The sequence below is a fragment of the Megascapheus bottae genome, chromosome 21, assembly GCF_031878675.1.
Source record: "Megascapheus bottae isolate mThoBot1 chromosome 21, mThoBot2.hap1, whole genome shotgun sequence".
In the NCBI taxonomy this organism is placed as follows: Eukaryota; Metazoa; Chordata; class Mammalia; order Rodentia; family Geomyidae; genus Megascapheus; species Megascapheus bottae.
In genome coordinates, this window is record NC_143529.1 from 37,626,816 (window position 1) to 37,643,604 (window position 16,789).

The 16,789-nt window shown below is 47.8% G+C and overlaps 1 protein-coding gene across 1 annotated transcript in view; it reads right to left on the bottom strand.

The window, feature by feature from the left end:
• Nucleotides 1–300: 300 nt before the first annotated feature.
• Col6a3 (collagen type VI alpha 3 chain) overlaps nucleotides 301–16,789 on the bottom strand; it is a 76,160-nt gene continuing 59,671 nt past the window's right edge. The window contains exons 35-43 of the mRNA XM_090355113.1: nucleotides 16,220–16,713; nucleotides 14,218–14,314; nucleotides 12,862–13,560; nucleotides 11,368–11,470; nucleotides 9,345–9,793; nucleotides 8,067–8,330; nucleotides 7,008–7,106; nucleotides 1,774–1,938; nucleotides 301–1,008 (exon numbers count right to left, since the gene is read on the bottom strand). Coding sequence (XP_090211239.1) covers nucleotides 971–1,008; nucleotides 1,774–1,938; nucleotides 7,008–7,106; nucleotides 8,067–8,330; nucleotides 9,345–9,793; nucleotides 11,368–11,470; nucleotides 12,862–13,560; nucleotides 14,218–14,314; nucleotides 16,220–16,713 — 2,408 coding nt within the window. The 3' untranslated portion in view covers nucleotides 301–970. The remainder of the gene's footprint in view (nucleotides 1,009–1,773; nucleotides 1,939–7,007; nucleotides 7,107–8,066; nucleotides 8,331–9,344; nucleotides 9,794–11,367; nucleotides 11,471–12,861; nucleotides 13,561–14,217; nucleotides 14,315–16,219; nucleotides 16,714–16,789) is intronic.

The following is a 16,789-nucleotide window of genomic DNA, read 5'->3' on the forward strand; positions in this document are numbered from 1 at the left end:
ATTACAGGGGCACCAGGAAAAGGGCCTGAGGCTGTGGCGCCACACAGGGGTGAGTGAGCTTTAAAGCCAGGCAGAAATCCCCCAGGGCCCCAGGAAGGAGCAAGGACAGCTGGCCCTAGTGCACTGATATGTGCTTGGATCCTCCATGGAAGAACTTCAGACACACTGTTCGGGGGGCTCTGTCCTGGAACCTCGGGAAAGAGCCTGGACCAGACCTGGGACTGGGCCAAGTTTCTCCAGCCTTGGGTGGTTCTGACAATAAAGACTCCGGAAATAAGATAGCCAAGAACACCAAGCCAATGACACTTTCATTATACTTTATTAAAAAGTTTCTTTGTATAAATTTCCTAAAGATTTTAAAATTAAACCCGACCCCTCCCCAGACTCCAAAAAAATAACACACTAAAAGATGCCAAAAATATTCTCTATGATGACTTTCTTTCAATCCTTAATTAAGGCTTTGGTCACAACAGTGCACACAGATCATTGGGGTTTGCCTCGTTCTAACTAGATCAATTGTCAGCGGATTTAGAAGAAAGAAAATGAGCTAATCTAGGAGACCAGGGGGTGGGGAAGGAGGAAAGCTGGATTTGGGGTTTTCCATCTACAGCCATGCTTAACTAACAGAAAATAAAAGTGAACCAAGCAGAAGTATATAAAGGAATTGTTTTCTAGAACTTCAATTTGCCCAGAACAGGGATAACAGGAAACATGTCTAGGAATGTTCACATACACACCAGCTTTGGCTATTACCCACGGGTTGGAAGTATACGACAGAACTGCCTGGAGACAGATCAGGGCTCCACAGATACGGTTAGCACCATGTTGACAGGGGAGCGGCAGAGCAGAAAGTTTTCCCCCAAGGTCGTGTCGATCAAAGCAGGAAAACGCATGCCCCAGCTTCTATGAGGACCGTTAGAAATGGCTGCTTCCTTCTTCTCAAGAGGTATGTGTCGCCCGCCAGCCATTTCTAGGTGCCCATCACATTGACGACGGGTTTGGTGAGCCCTGAGTGTGGATGGAGGGGAAGTCAGGGCGGGGGTGGGGAGAGGAGAGGGCAGAAAGAAAAGCCATGTTACTGACTGAAAAGGCAGCCTTGGTCTTCCTCTTAGTAGTGCTGTGGCTGGTTCCCCGTGGCCTTCTTGGCTTTGGGTCTGGGCCCTGGGTTCAATCTGGTCGCATCCACATGGCTGATTCATCTCCGTGGCCTTTATGCCAACAGAACCATCCCCATCCCCAGCTCTGGCACTGACCCTGGGTCCCAGCCCAGATTTCTCCTGTTTTCTTCCCCATTAGGGGAGTGTCGACCATGATAGAAATATTGCATAACCTCAGTGTTAACACTATTATTTATCAGAAGCAAAATTACTTAAAGATGAACATATGAAAGTATTTATCTTTAGTGTTTTCTGTAATTGATCATTGTATAATTTCCTCAATAATCATGCCTGCTACAACATTCTATGAGTAATAAAGGCTTGATAACATTTCTTGAAGAGTGACCAAGAGTTGATGGGGTGTTTCTTCGCTGGCGAAAATACAAGTATGTGTTTTAGGAAACAAAACAACAATTCAAAAAAATTAATTTCATGTGTGTTTTCTGGTTGAGCTTATCTTTTGTGTATTTTTCATGTGCTTTCTTTGGGCAAATATGTAATTTGTCCTTCTTTTTCAGATCTTGTAGTCGCTGGAAATGTATGTTTCAAGGTAGTTAGTGACCTGGATCCCCCAGCGTCTTTATTACAGCGGTTAACACAGACCTTCACTACTCACCAGGAGCGCAGACTGCTTCACATTCTTCCTGTGAATCAAACCTGTTCTCGTTGCCCCCGCAGCCTCCAAACCAAAATCTCCCGCAGCTTTTCTTGTTGTGATCATAGTACCAAGCCACACGGAATCCCCGGCAAGTTCCCGAGTCCATGGGCAGCTGGCATATATCTAAAATGAGGAGCCAGGGCATCAGGAGAGAGCGCCAGGCACTCCCAGAGCTGCAGCTGGCAGACTGGTCACCACAGGCAGAGGTTTCACCTGCTAATCCCAGCGTCCCTTGAGGAATACATAGAGACAGACCTCTGAAAGGCCTTTCTCTACCACACTCAGAATCCCAGACTTTCTGTGTTGCTGGATTACTTGACTTGGGTGGCTAGATGGGGTTGGGAGAGATGGAGGAGAAGGAATGATGGAAGGGATGAGAGTGATCGAGTGCATTGTACCCAGACACTGGCCTGTCAAATAGGAACCCCTTTACACAACTACTTACACAATAGAACATACGTGCATACATATACAGTATATATTTTTTTAAGAAAATGCAAGTATCTCTGCTTTTTCAGTCCCTAGGTCATTCTGCTCTCCAATTCCTTCTATATTTAAACAAAAATTCAGAAACCACAGGCCTTTCCATTCCTTAGCAAAATGGCATTTAAATTATGGCAGAATAGGCTTGAGAAAAAACTCTCAACAGGTTTCACAGCACACGAATCAGATTCCAATTGGAAGCAAACCTCCTCTGTGATACCTATGTACAGGCATGTGGCTGAGCTAGCCCTGCGACATGGGGACCGAGAACTAGCACCAGCTTAAACTCATGACAACAGAAATGCCCCATACTGCAGTGGCTTAGAAACCCTAGAATCACTGGGGTGCAGTTAAGGAAGTTTATGTTTAAACTACACACAGGAGCACTGACATCTCTTCAAGACCTGCAGAGCAAAGCTTGCATGCACAGCGAGGCTTCTGTTTACAGAACTTTCTGGAACACTCCAGCATGTTCTGGGAAAGAGATACATGGATGCCAACTGTTATCTGAAGCCAAAAATAAATAAATAAGTAGAGTTGGAGCAGATAATGCATGTTCTGGGAAGAGCTACCAGTCTTACTCTTGCAGGTCTCCCCTCAGAAAGCCACCTCCAGCATCCTTGGTGTCCAGCTGAGCTGGCTGGATGCAGCTTCGGCAGGGTAGACACATGCTGGGATGAATGATTCCAAGAGAAGAAATCCTACGTGCATCAGTATCATCAAGGTTGAGTCAGACATGACACACATGAGGGACTGTGGCTCCAATCTGGTCTCAAATGCCCTGATTGCCAGGCTGTCCTGCTTAGGTGATCCCAGCATGCAGGCTGGTGACTCCACACGTCCTCTTGGTCTAGTTTCAGACCTTTTCGGAAGCCCTGGAAACCAGTGGTCCACTGAGAGCGTTGGAGGACCCAGGGAAGCCAAAATAAAATGAAGACAACTCATGCAAGCAGCTACCTTGCTCTGGAATGTACCAGCACACGAGGTAAAAGCCTAGCTTCCAGGAAATGGTGGAGAGATAACCTAGCAAGGCAAGGCTAGTTTTCATGGTTGCTCGTGTTATTTTGTTCTGTTTTGGTGCTGGGACTTGTACTCAGGCCTGGGTACTTGTCCTTGAGCTTTTGTACTCAAGCTTGTGTTCTACCACTTGAGCCACAGCTCTACTTCCAGCTTTTTGGTTCTTAACTGTAGATAGAGTCTCACAGGCTTCCCACAGGCTTCCTTCCAGGCTGGCTTTGAACTCAGATCTCAGATCTCAACCTCTTCAGTAGCTAGGATTACAGGGGTGAGCCACTGGTCTCCTGAGCCTGTGTCAACTTCTTAAAAAAATTATCCTGGACATTAGTGGTATAGCTGACTGGCACAGGCCCTGGGCTCAAACCCCCAGGACTTGCAAATACAAACACAAAAGCACAAAACAAGTCTGGTCATTTCCTCCCATGCATTATAGTCTAGAACTCCACTTTTCATTTTACTTTGGTTTTGACCACAAGTTCCTACCTAGACTCAAACACTGGTCACCATGTTTCCTGAATTCCAAATCAGAAGCAATGCCAAAATACAAACCCTTAAGACAGAATCTCCCCTTTTTGGAGAAAAGTACAGTAAGCAAGGGTCAGCAGCTAACATTTAATAAAAACTAAGGAGCATAATTCTGCAAGTCGACCCTGTAATTCTAACTAGGTGATGCTACAGAAAATGAAATTAAATGAATGAAATGTGTGTATGTCTGCATAGAAAGATGAGTTTAAAGACTTAACCTTGCCCGAATTGTTGAGACAGTTTGTCTTGGGAAGTGTGCTGTGGCTCAAGTGGTAGAGTACTGGTCTAGAGAAAGCCCAGGAACAGTGACCAGGCTCTGAATTCAAGTCACAGGATTGGCAAAAAAAAAAAGAAAGAAAATTTGGCTTTAGAGAAATAATGTGCAGTATAGTCATTGTTAATGGGTTGCAAAGTATCTGTGCAAGTACTAGATGTACAGTTTGTTGGGTATTTGCTACTAAACGAAGAGTGACTACTTGTCACTTTTGTGCTACCTCTAAAAGTATAAATATCATTAAAATATTGTACTCCCTGGAGTAAAGGTCTGAAGTAAGAAGGGAAATGGGGAGGGAAGGAAGAGGAAAGACCTTTATTGGCTTGCTATTTCTGCTTATTCTCCTTCTTTTGCTCTCCAATCTAAATTTTAAACTTTTTGAAGTAAAGTATCTAATTAGTTGAATTCAAAACTTGCTCTCACATGAGAAATAAGGCACCTACTACCTGGCCAATGTAACTGTAACCCTGTACATTACCCTGACAATAAAAAAAAAACTTGCTGGCCGGGAGTTTTGCCTAGTGGTTAAAGTGCTTGCCTAGCATGCATGAAGACCTGGGTTCGATTCCTCAGTACCACATACATAGAAAAAAGCCTGAAGTGGTGCTGAGGCTCAAGTGGTAGAGCTCTACCACTTGAAAGTCCAAGGACAGTGCTCAGGCCCTGAGCTCAAGCCCATGACTGGCAAAAAAAAAAAAAAAAAAAAACTTGCTCTCAAAAATGACTGTGTAGGAGCCAGCAGTTTGGACTAGCAGTAGAGTGCTTGCCTAGCATGCACAAAGCTCTGGGTTCGATTCCTTTGTTACATACACCGAAAAAGCTGGAAGTGGTGCTGTGGCTTAAGTGGTAGAGCACTAGCCTTGAGAAAGCTCAAGGACAGTGCCCAGGCCATGTGTTCAAGCACAGGACTGGAAAAAAATGACTGTGTATATATGCACACACCACGTCCACCAAGCCAAAGAGTACCAAGCAGCTTTGCCAGGCAACGGGCAGTTCCATAATTGTAGCCTACAGGGATCAACTAGTCAGAGTCTTGCTCTTAAGAAAAACATGGAATTGAAATCTTCACCACCGCTGAATTACCAAGTGAAAATTTCACACACGTGCATCTGTTCATATACCACACGTTCACATTTCCACACTCACACGCACAGGAAACACAAAAGAACACATGTAACATCAGGCTGAGACCACCTCCCCACCATTACAACACGAGCCAGATTTTAGATTCACCTGTATCAAACGATCTGCAACCTGGAAACAAACCCAAGCCCCAAGTTTTGAAATAATCTCTGTCATATGGAAGAGGAGATCTTTGCATGGCATCAAGCTGGCTATGGTGGCATACTCCCATAATCCCAGCTACTTGGAGAAATGGAGGCGAGAGGAGGTGAGTACTCAATACTAGTCCAAAGAAAGAAGATTCTATCTCAAAAATGAAGCACAGACAAAAGAACTGAGGTGTAGCTCGGGAGTATGAAGCTAGCCTATCGTAAGTGAGACCCTGGGTTTCAGCCACAGAACACACACACACACACACACACACACACACACACACACACACGCACGCACGCCAGTACAGGTCAGAATCACTCTGTAATCCTGAAACTCGGAACTCTATATTTAAAAAGAGAACAGCTTTGCCAGATTTGTGTTTCAGGATTATGTTGTTTATGTGAACTAAACACTGTTTACATATGCTTGTCCTCTGGACCACATATAAAGGAATCCAAAACTCCCCTGAATCTTGCTGTCTAGTACTCACTCCAAGCCATCTTCTCTCAATGAAGCAAAAATTTGCTAGAAAACAGTCTATGGCCCACAGTGGAGAGAAGAGGAATAAAAGTGGGCAGAGAAGGAAACAGAGCTGTTAGGTGAGCACTGGGTCTTTGCTGATCTGCATCTTGGAGGAAATCCAGTGTGTTCTCTGGCCTGGCTCTGAGGTCAAACCTCCTGCGGGGAGGGAGGGTTCTTGTCCGGGCAGCTCAGGCTGCACTGGAGGGTAGAGGACACGGCTGCCCCAGGCAGGGCAGTGGCCTGTGCACAGCCTTTGCTGTGAGACTCAGAAGAATGCTGATGGGTACAAACCAAAGTTTCCTTCCTCACTTCCAACCCTCAATACACATGCCTGCTTCCATCTTGCAGTTTCAGTTGAACCATCACAAATTCAAATTCTGTCAAGTCTTTTGTGATACAACTCCCCAGAAGTTAAAATTTAAGTTGGTCCAATCAACCATGAATTCCTGGCTGGTTTCTACACATGTCTATTCAAAGAAAACTTTCTAGTTTTCTATCAGTCTTTCCCTTCAAAGGCCTAGAGAAGTTTGAAAAACACATAGCTATGTCTAACAGACCTGTCCCTAAACTCGTCTCCAAAACCAAACTATAACTAAACAATCTTCAGTCTGTTAGGAGGCTGTTTATTTACCTGTACTAAACATTGATGTGTATAATACTTCCAAACTTCCGCCCTTAAATCACAATGCTACATATGTACCCGGACGTGACCCATGGAGGGGGTATAATGGATTAAGTTCCTTTTGGTGGGGGGCAGTTCTGGGCTTGAGCTCAGGGTCTGAGCACTGTCCTTGGACTTTCTCAAGGCTAGAGCTCTACCACTTGAGCCTCAGCACCACTTCTGGCTTTTTCCTATGTACATGGTACCAAGGAATCGAACCCGGGTCTTCATGCATAGTAGGCAAGCACTCTACCACTAGGCCAAACCCCTGGACCCTGGGTTAAGTTCTTAATTACAGGGATGTGGGGAGCCTCTCCGAGGAGGACAGCATCCCGGCAACGTTAAAGAGCTCCCCACCATCCTTGTAAGTAAGCCTTGCTGTTCTCAGAGCCCCTTCCTAGCACCACGCGTGGACCCAATCTCTTTACTGCTCACCTGTTTGGGTAAAATCCAATGGTTTCGTGTTCACTATTAGATTGGTGGCAGAACTAGAGGCTGTCTTCACTGATTGTACAGGTGGAGGCTGAGTTTTCTCTATAAAAGAAAAATGCACGTGAATAGTGAAGCCTGTGGACAGAGGACTCCTCAGAGACTGATTTCGAGCTTGCTTTTCATGACAAGTGTCTTAGCTAAGGTTTCACTGCAAGGACCCTGCCGATGCTGGGTCATCCGTTACCAAGCCAGCGGAGGAAATCCCAAGCCCTGAACACATCCCCTCATGTCCCCCATCATCTCTTCTGCCACCATCCAAGAGAATGGGCCCTGAGCTTGAGGCAGCCTCCATGCTGCTAGCACTCCTAATGGCGGTGTCGTCCCTGCCTCAGGGTGGCTCCTCCATACAGCTCACCCTGAGGCACAGAGAAGAGGCACTTCCCTGGAGGAGAGGGGCCAAGAAGAGTGGGAGGGAGAGCCAGAAGGATTCAGAAAGAACAGAAAGAAAGGGCTGTGAGTGCTGGAGAAAGGCTGGGAAAGCCTGGCCCAGTGGCCCACGTCCTCCCAGCTACTCAGGAAGCCGAGGCAGGATGATCACTTGAGCTCCAGGTTTGAAACACAGCATGTGTGACATGGTAGTTCTCAGGTCTGAAGCAAGGAAGAGGAGGAAAACCAGAAAGGCTGGGAAAGCTGTGGGTGCAGGTGGTAGACAGCTGGAGCAGAAGAGCGGGGAGGGCTGGGCTGGGAGGAAGGAGATGCAGGGGGCCTCTGAGCTGGCCGAGGACACCCACAGACCAGGGTGGCAAGACTTCCCGAGGCCCCATGCTCAGGCCTGCCCACCTGCTCTCCCCGACCCAGCAGCCCAGGCCTAATGACCGGCGCACACTGCACGGGGGGAGCCCCTCTTCCTCTGGGTTGTTTTATAAATCTGGGGGACACGCAAAGCACCCGGGATTTTGTATTTTTATTTTCAGTTAATAAATCTCTGTCGCTTTGCTGCCCTGTTGGGTGTTTCCCAGTGGAACTGATGCCCTGCCATCGCCCTCCCCACCCTGCACTTACGCGTGTGGAAGCTGCCTTGGTAGAAGGCCTGGACCTGTGAGCGCAGGTAGCACACTACGGCCACGTGGTACGCCTGCCCCGCCTGCAGGCCACCAACGGTGCGGCTGGTGACCGTGAGGTTCTGCCTCAGAACCAGGGACTGGTCATGGGCTGAGGTGACAGTTAGGTCGTAAAAATAAGAACTGGGGGGCTCAGGCCTCTCCCAGGAGAGTTTGGCACTGCTCTCCGTGACCTCTGACACCTGGACTTCTCCAGATGCTTGAACTGAAAGACAAACCAGAGTGCCGACGTGAATATAAAATCTCCCACGACCTCTCACACAGGGGAGGGGGCATCAGAGGAAGAGACGTGAGCAGGACATGACATAAACGATTTTAAAGGCATTGCCATCTTCTCTGCTCACAAAATAAGATGGCGCCCGTGTTTTCATGCGCACACACGCTCTGCTCCCATCTGCCTCTGCAACGTACGTAGTATTGGGTAGCAGCTTCTCTGACAGGAATGACACCTGAACACACTGCGGGTCTCACGAACCCACTGGCTTCTTCCTCTGATGAGCAAGCTTGTGAGCTTGTGTTCCTCATGGTGAGAAGAAGCAGGCAGGCCAGCTTTTGTGGAAAGCTTTGTCATACAGGGTTTCATTTCTCAATCAAGCACCCTGAAACTGCCACAGTGCACAATTTGGGATTTCTTTCTGTGAGTGTGGGCCCCAGGGCAAGAAGAAAGTTTATGCAGGCCAAGGGCCTCATCAGAGTCTCCTGCATGGTATTTTAAGGGAGGGAGGCTGGATCCAGAAAACACATAGAATCCTCTACCCCACAGCCAACCATGGGGTGACCCTTCCTTCCCTCTCACTCTACACAGAACCCAAGCCCCCTTAGAACCTCAGTCCATTGGCTCAGACAGCTGGACTGCCAGGCGAGCCAGCTGCTTGGACTGATATCCTTGGAGGTTAGGAGCATCCAGCCAATGCCCAGGCAGGGCAAGCGGTGAGGCTGGTGGGGGGGGAGGGGCAGTGAAGGAAGGACAAGAACTGGGGCTCACTTCTCAGGGACTTCACGAGCCTCAAGACAGTATAAGATGAGACCATCTTATAGCACAGAAGGAACACTAGTGATCGGTTGACGATCCCACACTGGACTAATTCTTTTCACAATGTATCATCCTATGTGTGTATCCCAGATTGGGGAGCACATCGAAGCAGGACTCAAGGGCCACACCCCCAGGGCAGGCAGGGAGGGTGCAACAAGATGGCAGGACCAACTACGGCTTTCTTACCTACAGGTTTAGCAGAGGCTGGCTTGGTAATGGCTGGTTTGGCCTGTGGCCTAGGGGCCGCTGGCTTAGTGGCAGCTGGTTTGACTTCCAGTTTGGTAGAGGCCACTGGTTTGGCTTCTGTTCTTGCAGAGGCTGGTTTGGCTTCTGGTTTGGTAACTACAGGCTTGGGCTGTGGCTTGGGGGCCTCTGGCTTGGGAGGGGCGGGCTTTGCAGCAGCAGCGGCAACAGCAGGCATTTTCACCGTGGGTGGCTTTGCCACTGCAGGCTTTGCTGCTGCTGGCTTCGCAGCCACTGCAGGCCTGACTGTGGCTGTACTTGTGGCTTCAGGCTTTCCAGCCACAGGCTTCACAGGAGCTGGCTTGGCAGGAGGCAGATTGACAATAGTTGTTGGTTTTGTTGTGGTCACTGGCTTGGTTGTAGGGCTTGAAGTAACGTTGTTTGGAATGTTTCTGTTCAAACAAGTTAAATATTAACTCTTCCTGTACATTTGCATGCTATCCAAAACACACAGACAAAACCCCTGGATGACATGGAAGCTGCTGTGATAGCAGAGTGAGGGCAGTCATTCTTATAGATTATGAATGAATAGTGGGCCATCTATCAGATTTCTTGTGTTTAGAATCTGGGCCATTAAGAGAAGATACAGAATAGCGTATATAAATACTACTATTCAAAATAGTTCTCATTACACTAAAATGCATCTGATAACTGAGTACCAATGTATTAGTAAAACCATGAAGGGAGATAATGAGGATAATAAATTGTATTCAACAATGTTCTAATTATAACCATTAACAAAATGAAACATATTTACTGAAACTTACAAAAAATAAAACCATATAGCTCTTTTCACTATTAAGAAAGTGTCAGTTCAACAAAGTGACTATTGTGCTGGAAGGTTATATAGTCAGCTTCTTCCTTCAAGAGCACATATTTTTGTATTAATTTATATATATATATTGGTTTCTTTAATATGATTTCTTGGTCTACTATAATTACTTGGTCTATTATTCTATTATGTAGACTATATCACAGTAGAATAGTAAAACCACAAAACAACACAATAGCATGGACCCACACTTGGTTTTCGCGTTTAGATGAAAATTTAATTATCTGATGGCGGTGTATCATGGTTGGCACATGCAGTGTATTTTCAAACTGATGCTATAAAACTTGAAATGCTAAGTAACTTTGTCCATTCCGTTCTTTTATAGGTAAGAAGTTTGAAACAATGTTGGAGACTGTCCCAGAGAAACCCTGAGATCTTTGAAAGGCTGGAGGAACAGAGCTAACGAATCTCGCCAACGGCACCAGCAGCACAATGCTGGAGAACAGGCTCAGAGCCTCACCGGCTTCCACCATCACCTTGTCCCAGGAGTTACCTCAGCTGTGGTGGTAATGGTTTGTATGTGGCCTTCCCGTGGCTGGGCAGAACCTAGTGTGGTGTTTTGGGTCCTTCCTCAGAGCTAGACCCCTCCCACCTTAAATCTAGATTGGCCCTTAGAGGTACTTTGGCCAGTAGAATGTTGTGAAAAGCAACAATATATCATGCCTGGCTATGTGTGAAGAGATACTGTACACTTCAGCCTTTTGTAATGGAAGCCTGCTCACCTTGGGGACAGGCCCAGGCTAGTGTCCTCATGGTGGATGAAAGACCACACAGAGTGGGCAAAAACCATCCCAGCTGGGATCCTCTGAGACCAGAAGACTGGTGAGAAGATGGCCACAGATATCTAAGAAGTCCAGTGAAGACCAGAAGAGCCATCCAGCTGAGCCCAAGCGAATGTTCTAACCCAAGAATTGCAAGCAAATTACTCTTGCTCTAAGCCACTCGGTTTCTGCTAGTTTGTTCTGAAGCAAATGTTGTGATGTAGCAGAGTGTTCTAGAATACCCCCACATTACCTTAGGGAAGGACGTTTTCTATATGCTAATGTCCTCGTCCATGCAGTTAGGAGCTGGAGAGAGGACCACTGCATTCCACCCACCACTACAATGTCTGGAACCGGCATGCTAATCACTTACACTTGCTTATGTCCAAACTTCACACCACTGTTTACTGGCTGATCCCCCTGGAACCAATCACATTGTTTCTTGATATCTGGAGACAAGTAAAAAGCATGTTTACCTGTAGAAAAGAGGAGAGAAACATACTTGAACCATTTGTGGATCACAGAGCAGTTAATAAAATTAGTCCACTAATAAGGTAAAACATTGCATAGTATTTATTTTGCATACATTGATTTAGTCCATAAGTAAATGGACTGGACACGCTCAATCCAGTCATCTCAAATGTTAAGTATGATGACACTTGGTCCCTAAAATTTCTTAAGCCAATATGTTTTACTGGGCACTGTTTAGGTCATTAGGTTAAAGATAATATTTATTCAACTCAAGGCAAGAACAGAAGAAAAATCAAATGGAGCATTTAACAAGCTACAGACTCTGAATATCAAGTAATAGTCTAGAGGCATTTGCTATTTTTCTCAATGCTTTGTTTTAGCCCTCTGAAGGCAGTCGCTCAGGTGACTGGGTGTTTCATATCTCCTCCTCTAAATCTTCTGGGAGACAAGCCTTTACCATGTGAGGAAACACTGCTTCCGTGGACTTCTACATCCCCTGAGTGGTAACATGGATGCATTGACCAGTGTGTTACCCATCTCCCATGTCTTCTCAGTACACAGCCTATGCTGATTCTCTGAGCACGGTGTCAAGCCCAGGGAATCTAATGGCCTGCATGTCCCAAGGGTCATGAAGTCTCCTGGGATCAGAATGACTAGCAGGGTAAGCAATGGACAACTTAATGACAGGTTCCAAGTTCATCATGAAGAGGCCTTGGGAGAGGGACATAGAGTGAGTAGCAACATAAAGATGGGTTTTGAGCTGGGCGCAGTGGCTCTTGCCTGTAATCCTAGCTACTCGGGAGGCTGAGATCTGAGGATCAAGGTTCAAATCCAGCCCAGGCACAAAAGACAGTGAGACTCCATTTAAGCACTAGAAAACCAGAAGTGGTGCTGTGGCTCAAGGGGTAGGGCGGTAGCCTTGAGCTGAAGAGCTCAGGGACAACACCCAGACCCAGAGTTCAAGCCCCATGACTGAAAAAAAAAAGATGGGTTTTGAAGATGAATATGGATTCCTGTGAAGCTGGAGTCCATCTTCCAGGATAGATAAGCCCATGGGCTGAGAGCCAGAGGAATTAAGCATGAAGGTGGTGGCTAAGCCTGGATCAGCAAGATCCCTTCTGGAAGGTTTCCCCAGTCTCAGAGGGGCGGGTCAATGGTGGGGGGGAGGGGAGGGCATGAGGAGTAAATGTGTGCATGGAGACAAAGACGATTCTACGTGCTCTGCTGACTTCTCAAAGCAAGCATCTGCAGCTTATGACAGATGTCCCTATCTATTTGTTACATGAATGAACACGTCTACATCAGCACATTGACCTATGTTCTGTGACGATAGCCTAAGAGAACGGGCAGGCGCAAAGCTATGAGCGGGGTGTGTGATGTGTGACACAGGACTTACTGCCCACAAAGGATGGCAGCAACCTCCCAAAGCGCATCAGCGGCTCTTCGTTGAGCTCCGTTGACTTATCCACTAGCTTGAAGAAGACATCGTTGGGTTCACTGGCAAAGCTGTACACCTCCTTGACGTTTACCTTCCTGCCAATGCCCAGCACCACGAAGAAATAGCCCTTGCACTTGGCCCGCAGAATGGCTTTCTGGGCCTCCTGCACCTGCTGCTTCTGCAGCTGGCTGGTCATCATCATCACCACTATCTTCAGGTGCCGAGGGTTGGGTGCATTTTCAAAGACGTTCTCTATTGTGTACTCAACGGCGCTGCCTAAGGCGCTCCTTCCCTGGAGCTGCCTCATTCCGCTGCCGAGGAAATCCAGGAGCTTCTGCTTGGAGCTGTAGTCTGTGAGGGAGAATTCCACCTTCACCGGCGGCACGCTGGCGTTGCCCGCAGCCTCGTAGGGGGCATGCTGCACGACGGCTACTCTGGCCAAGTGCTGGGAGGCCTTGGGGTCTGGGCTCAGGTCCAGCTGCCTGACCAGGTAGCCGATGTACTTCTTCATCTCGTTGAACTGGAACAGTGTGGTAGACTCCGAGCCATCTAAGAGGAAAGCCAGGTCGATGTCCACGTCGCTGCCTGCCCCTCTCCTGTCCCGGAAGGCCAGCCTCCAGCTGCCAAATCCACAGGAGGGGTCGACGTTGCAGATATCTAGAAGGAAGCACCACAGCCTGTTTATTCGGTGGCCCTGCTGCTGCCTGTCCTCTTGAGAGGCTGAAGCCTGGGCCCCTCACCCACCCACTCGGCGGAAGCAGTAGGGCCCCAGTGTTTTAGCCCAACCTGAGCTCCTTACTCTCCATCCCAGGAGAGTAAAAACAGATAGCAACCCACATGTGCCCTGCTGACTGAATGGCGGCCAGATTTCAGTTTTGTCATCTAATTCTCCCAGATTAAACAAATCATGAAAATATGTATGTTACACCATAGCCCCTGCGTAGATTTTTAGCAGGTGGGGGAACATGTGCATCCCTTAACTCTCTGCCATTCCTTTCCTCAAAGAAACAGGTTCTAAAATGTCGGAATTCTGCATTCTAAGATCAGAACTTGAACAGAGCCCGCCTTCTCCTTTATTATCTCTAGAAGCTCTTGTTTCTCCCATAGAAGGTAGCTTTGGTTTGGAAGGCCTTTTATAAACAGGGAAACTACTTATGTAACATTGCCACTGGTAAATATGAAACTGAAGTGAGCCTAAACATAACTCAAGTTCTACAAATGGCTCCTAATTCCTCACCCCAATGTCCCCCTGCGGATGTTAGAATTTGCAGCTTCCACTGGACAGCTGTCCCCAACCCCGGCAAAGCACCTTACCCAAGCAAACATGGCAGGTGAGAATGTTCTTCAGGAAGTCTGTGAGGTCCCTCCTGGCAGGCAGGACAAGTGCGTGCCCCACGGCTGTGTTGTTGATCTGGGTTAAACAAAAGGAGATGCTAGCCAGAACAGTGTGCATGAGAAGAAATGACTTGAAACCGCCACTGATGGGGTGAGTCCAATTCACATCAATGAGTTGAACTCTCCTGTTGTCCAGTGGCCAGTGTCTGAACTGCAGGTAGAAAGGGCAGCCCCAAAATAACAGGGCAGTTTTATCCTACTGCGAGGGCTCACCCCCTCCACACGCCTTCTACTAGAACACAAGCAGTCTATTTGAACCTTTCTAGGCTCCCATTTCCAGCTCCTCAACTGTAAAATGAAAATCATGGTGCCTTCTTGCTGGGGTTATTTGGAGGGTTAAATTAGGTACTGTAAGGAATGTGGCCTGTAGTATCCTGTAGCAAATACTGGGGATGAAAATTTTAGAAACTAGAAGTTTCTCTTTCTCAGGGTGCCAAGGATCAACCCTGGGTCCTGGGAACACTAGGCCAGTGGCTACTGTGGTGATTTGAAGCAATACCAGCAGCTAGAAAATGTGAGCTCCATCCTTCCCCACCTTATTGCTCAAACAATAGCAAGCCAAGTGAGGAAATCACTTATCGAAGTTGTAATGGTTTCATGAATAGCTACTGTGCATGAGGGAATGAGTGAGTGGGTGAGTGAGTGAGTGAATGAGTGAGTGAGGAGTGAGTGAGTGAGTGAATGAGTGAGTGAGGAGTGAGTGAGTGAGTGAATGAGTGAGTGAATGAATGAGTGAGTGAGGAGTGAGTGAGTGAGTCCCTGAGTGCCCTGAGTTGCTCTGCCCACACTAATCAAGATCTCAAAAGGTCCCATTGTATAGAGCATATGGCCACCGGGTCAAGTCTGACACTGGCCTCGCAATCAAGCATTTCATGAATAGCTACTTTGAATGAATGGATAATGAATGACTGAATCCACTTCTGGTCTTGTAGACACCATCAATGAAGACTTACACGTACCCTGAATTGTTCTGCCCACACTAAGCTAGGTCTTCACAAAGGCCCCATTGTACAAAGAAGCTAGCATGGTCCCTTGAGCCCGTGTTCTGTGTGCCAATTGGCCTACAGTGTCAGACAGCGATAGCCCAGCTCTCTCACTGACACCAGCACTGGAGAAACTACAGAACATCTGCAAAGGGAGGAGAGTCCTCAAAGGCCATCTCACACTGCCCTGCTCTACAGGCGAGAAAGATGGCGCTCTGACTTATGAAATAGGCAGTGGGAAAGAAAGGGGATAAAAGACTTCTTCCTAGGACTGGGAATGTGGCTTAGTGGTAGAGTGCTTGCCTAGCATTCACAAAGGTCTGGGTTCAATTCCTCAGTACCACATAAACGGAAAGGAAAAAAGAAGACTCCCTCCTGTCTTTCTTATCTATTGTCCAAGTGTATTGAACCTGAATGGACAATAATTAATCAATTGTAACACACAACAAGGTACACAAACAGCTCGAAGGGGGCTGGCCTGTCTACAGGCTGGCTGGACACCTGCCAGGGAAAAGTGGTACATGTCAGAAATGCCAGATCACTGGTGCCAGAATCACTGGAAGAGCTCTGTGAGAGATTCAGTCTCTGTGGCCACGCTGGGGGAGAGGGATCTGGGGACTGAGCTGAGTGGAGTGGGAAGAGGGCAGAGAATCACGTGTGTGAGTGTATACACACACACACACACACACACACACACACACACACACACACACACCACCTTGGCTTGATGAAGGAGGACACAGTGCCTCACTACCCAGCTAGAGCTGTCAGTGAACAAGAGGGACCCAGACGAAGCAGACCAGGCAAAGCTACCCTGGAAATCTCATGGGGGTTCTAGCTCTGCCTCCTATGATCTTTTGGGGACACTATGCAAAGCCCTCTGTATCTGCTCAAAGACAAGAAGAGGACAACATTAACAGAGCACTCAAAGGCCAGACCTGCAAGGCATTGATGAGCTGCCGGTCCTCCTGGCTCGTGAGGAACAAGGGTGTGATTCCCGCATCTGAGAGCTTGAGCACGGCCTCTTGGAGCTGCGGGGAGTCCCTGGTGGCCCTGTTGCTGAAGAAAACGGCCACCTTCCTCATCAGGAATCCGTGCCTCACGCGCTTGTACGTATTTCTGGCCACAAATGACATGGCGGTCTCCAGACTCGGCTGCTTGGATGTCAGAGCCACCTGGAGGTTCCTGATGCTGTCCAAGAGGGCAGATTTCCTCGTGGAGTCAGCAAAGCGGATCTCCGTGGTCACTTCATTGTTGTAGGTGACCACCGCCACACGGGCGCCCCTCGGGCAGTTGCTCTCAGCAATGGTCAGATCCCCCACGATCTGCAACACTACGTCTCGCATGCGGCTAAAGGCGTCTTGAGTGACCCCTTCAGAGGTGTCCAGGGCAAACGCAAGCTCTGTTGGGAAGACTGGGCACTCCAGGGGCCCTGAAAAAGTGAGGGGGGGTGGCAAGGGCAAACTTACTCACTGGGAAGGTGGGAAGTGGGTTTCTTTTCTCAGAAG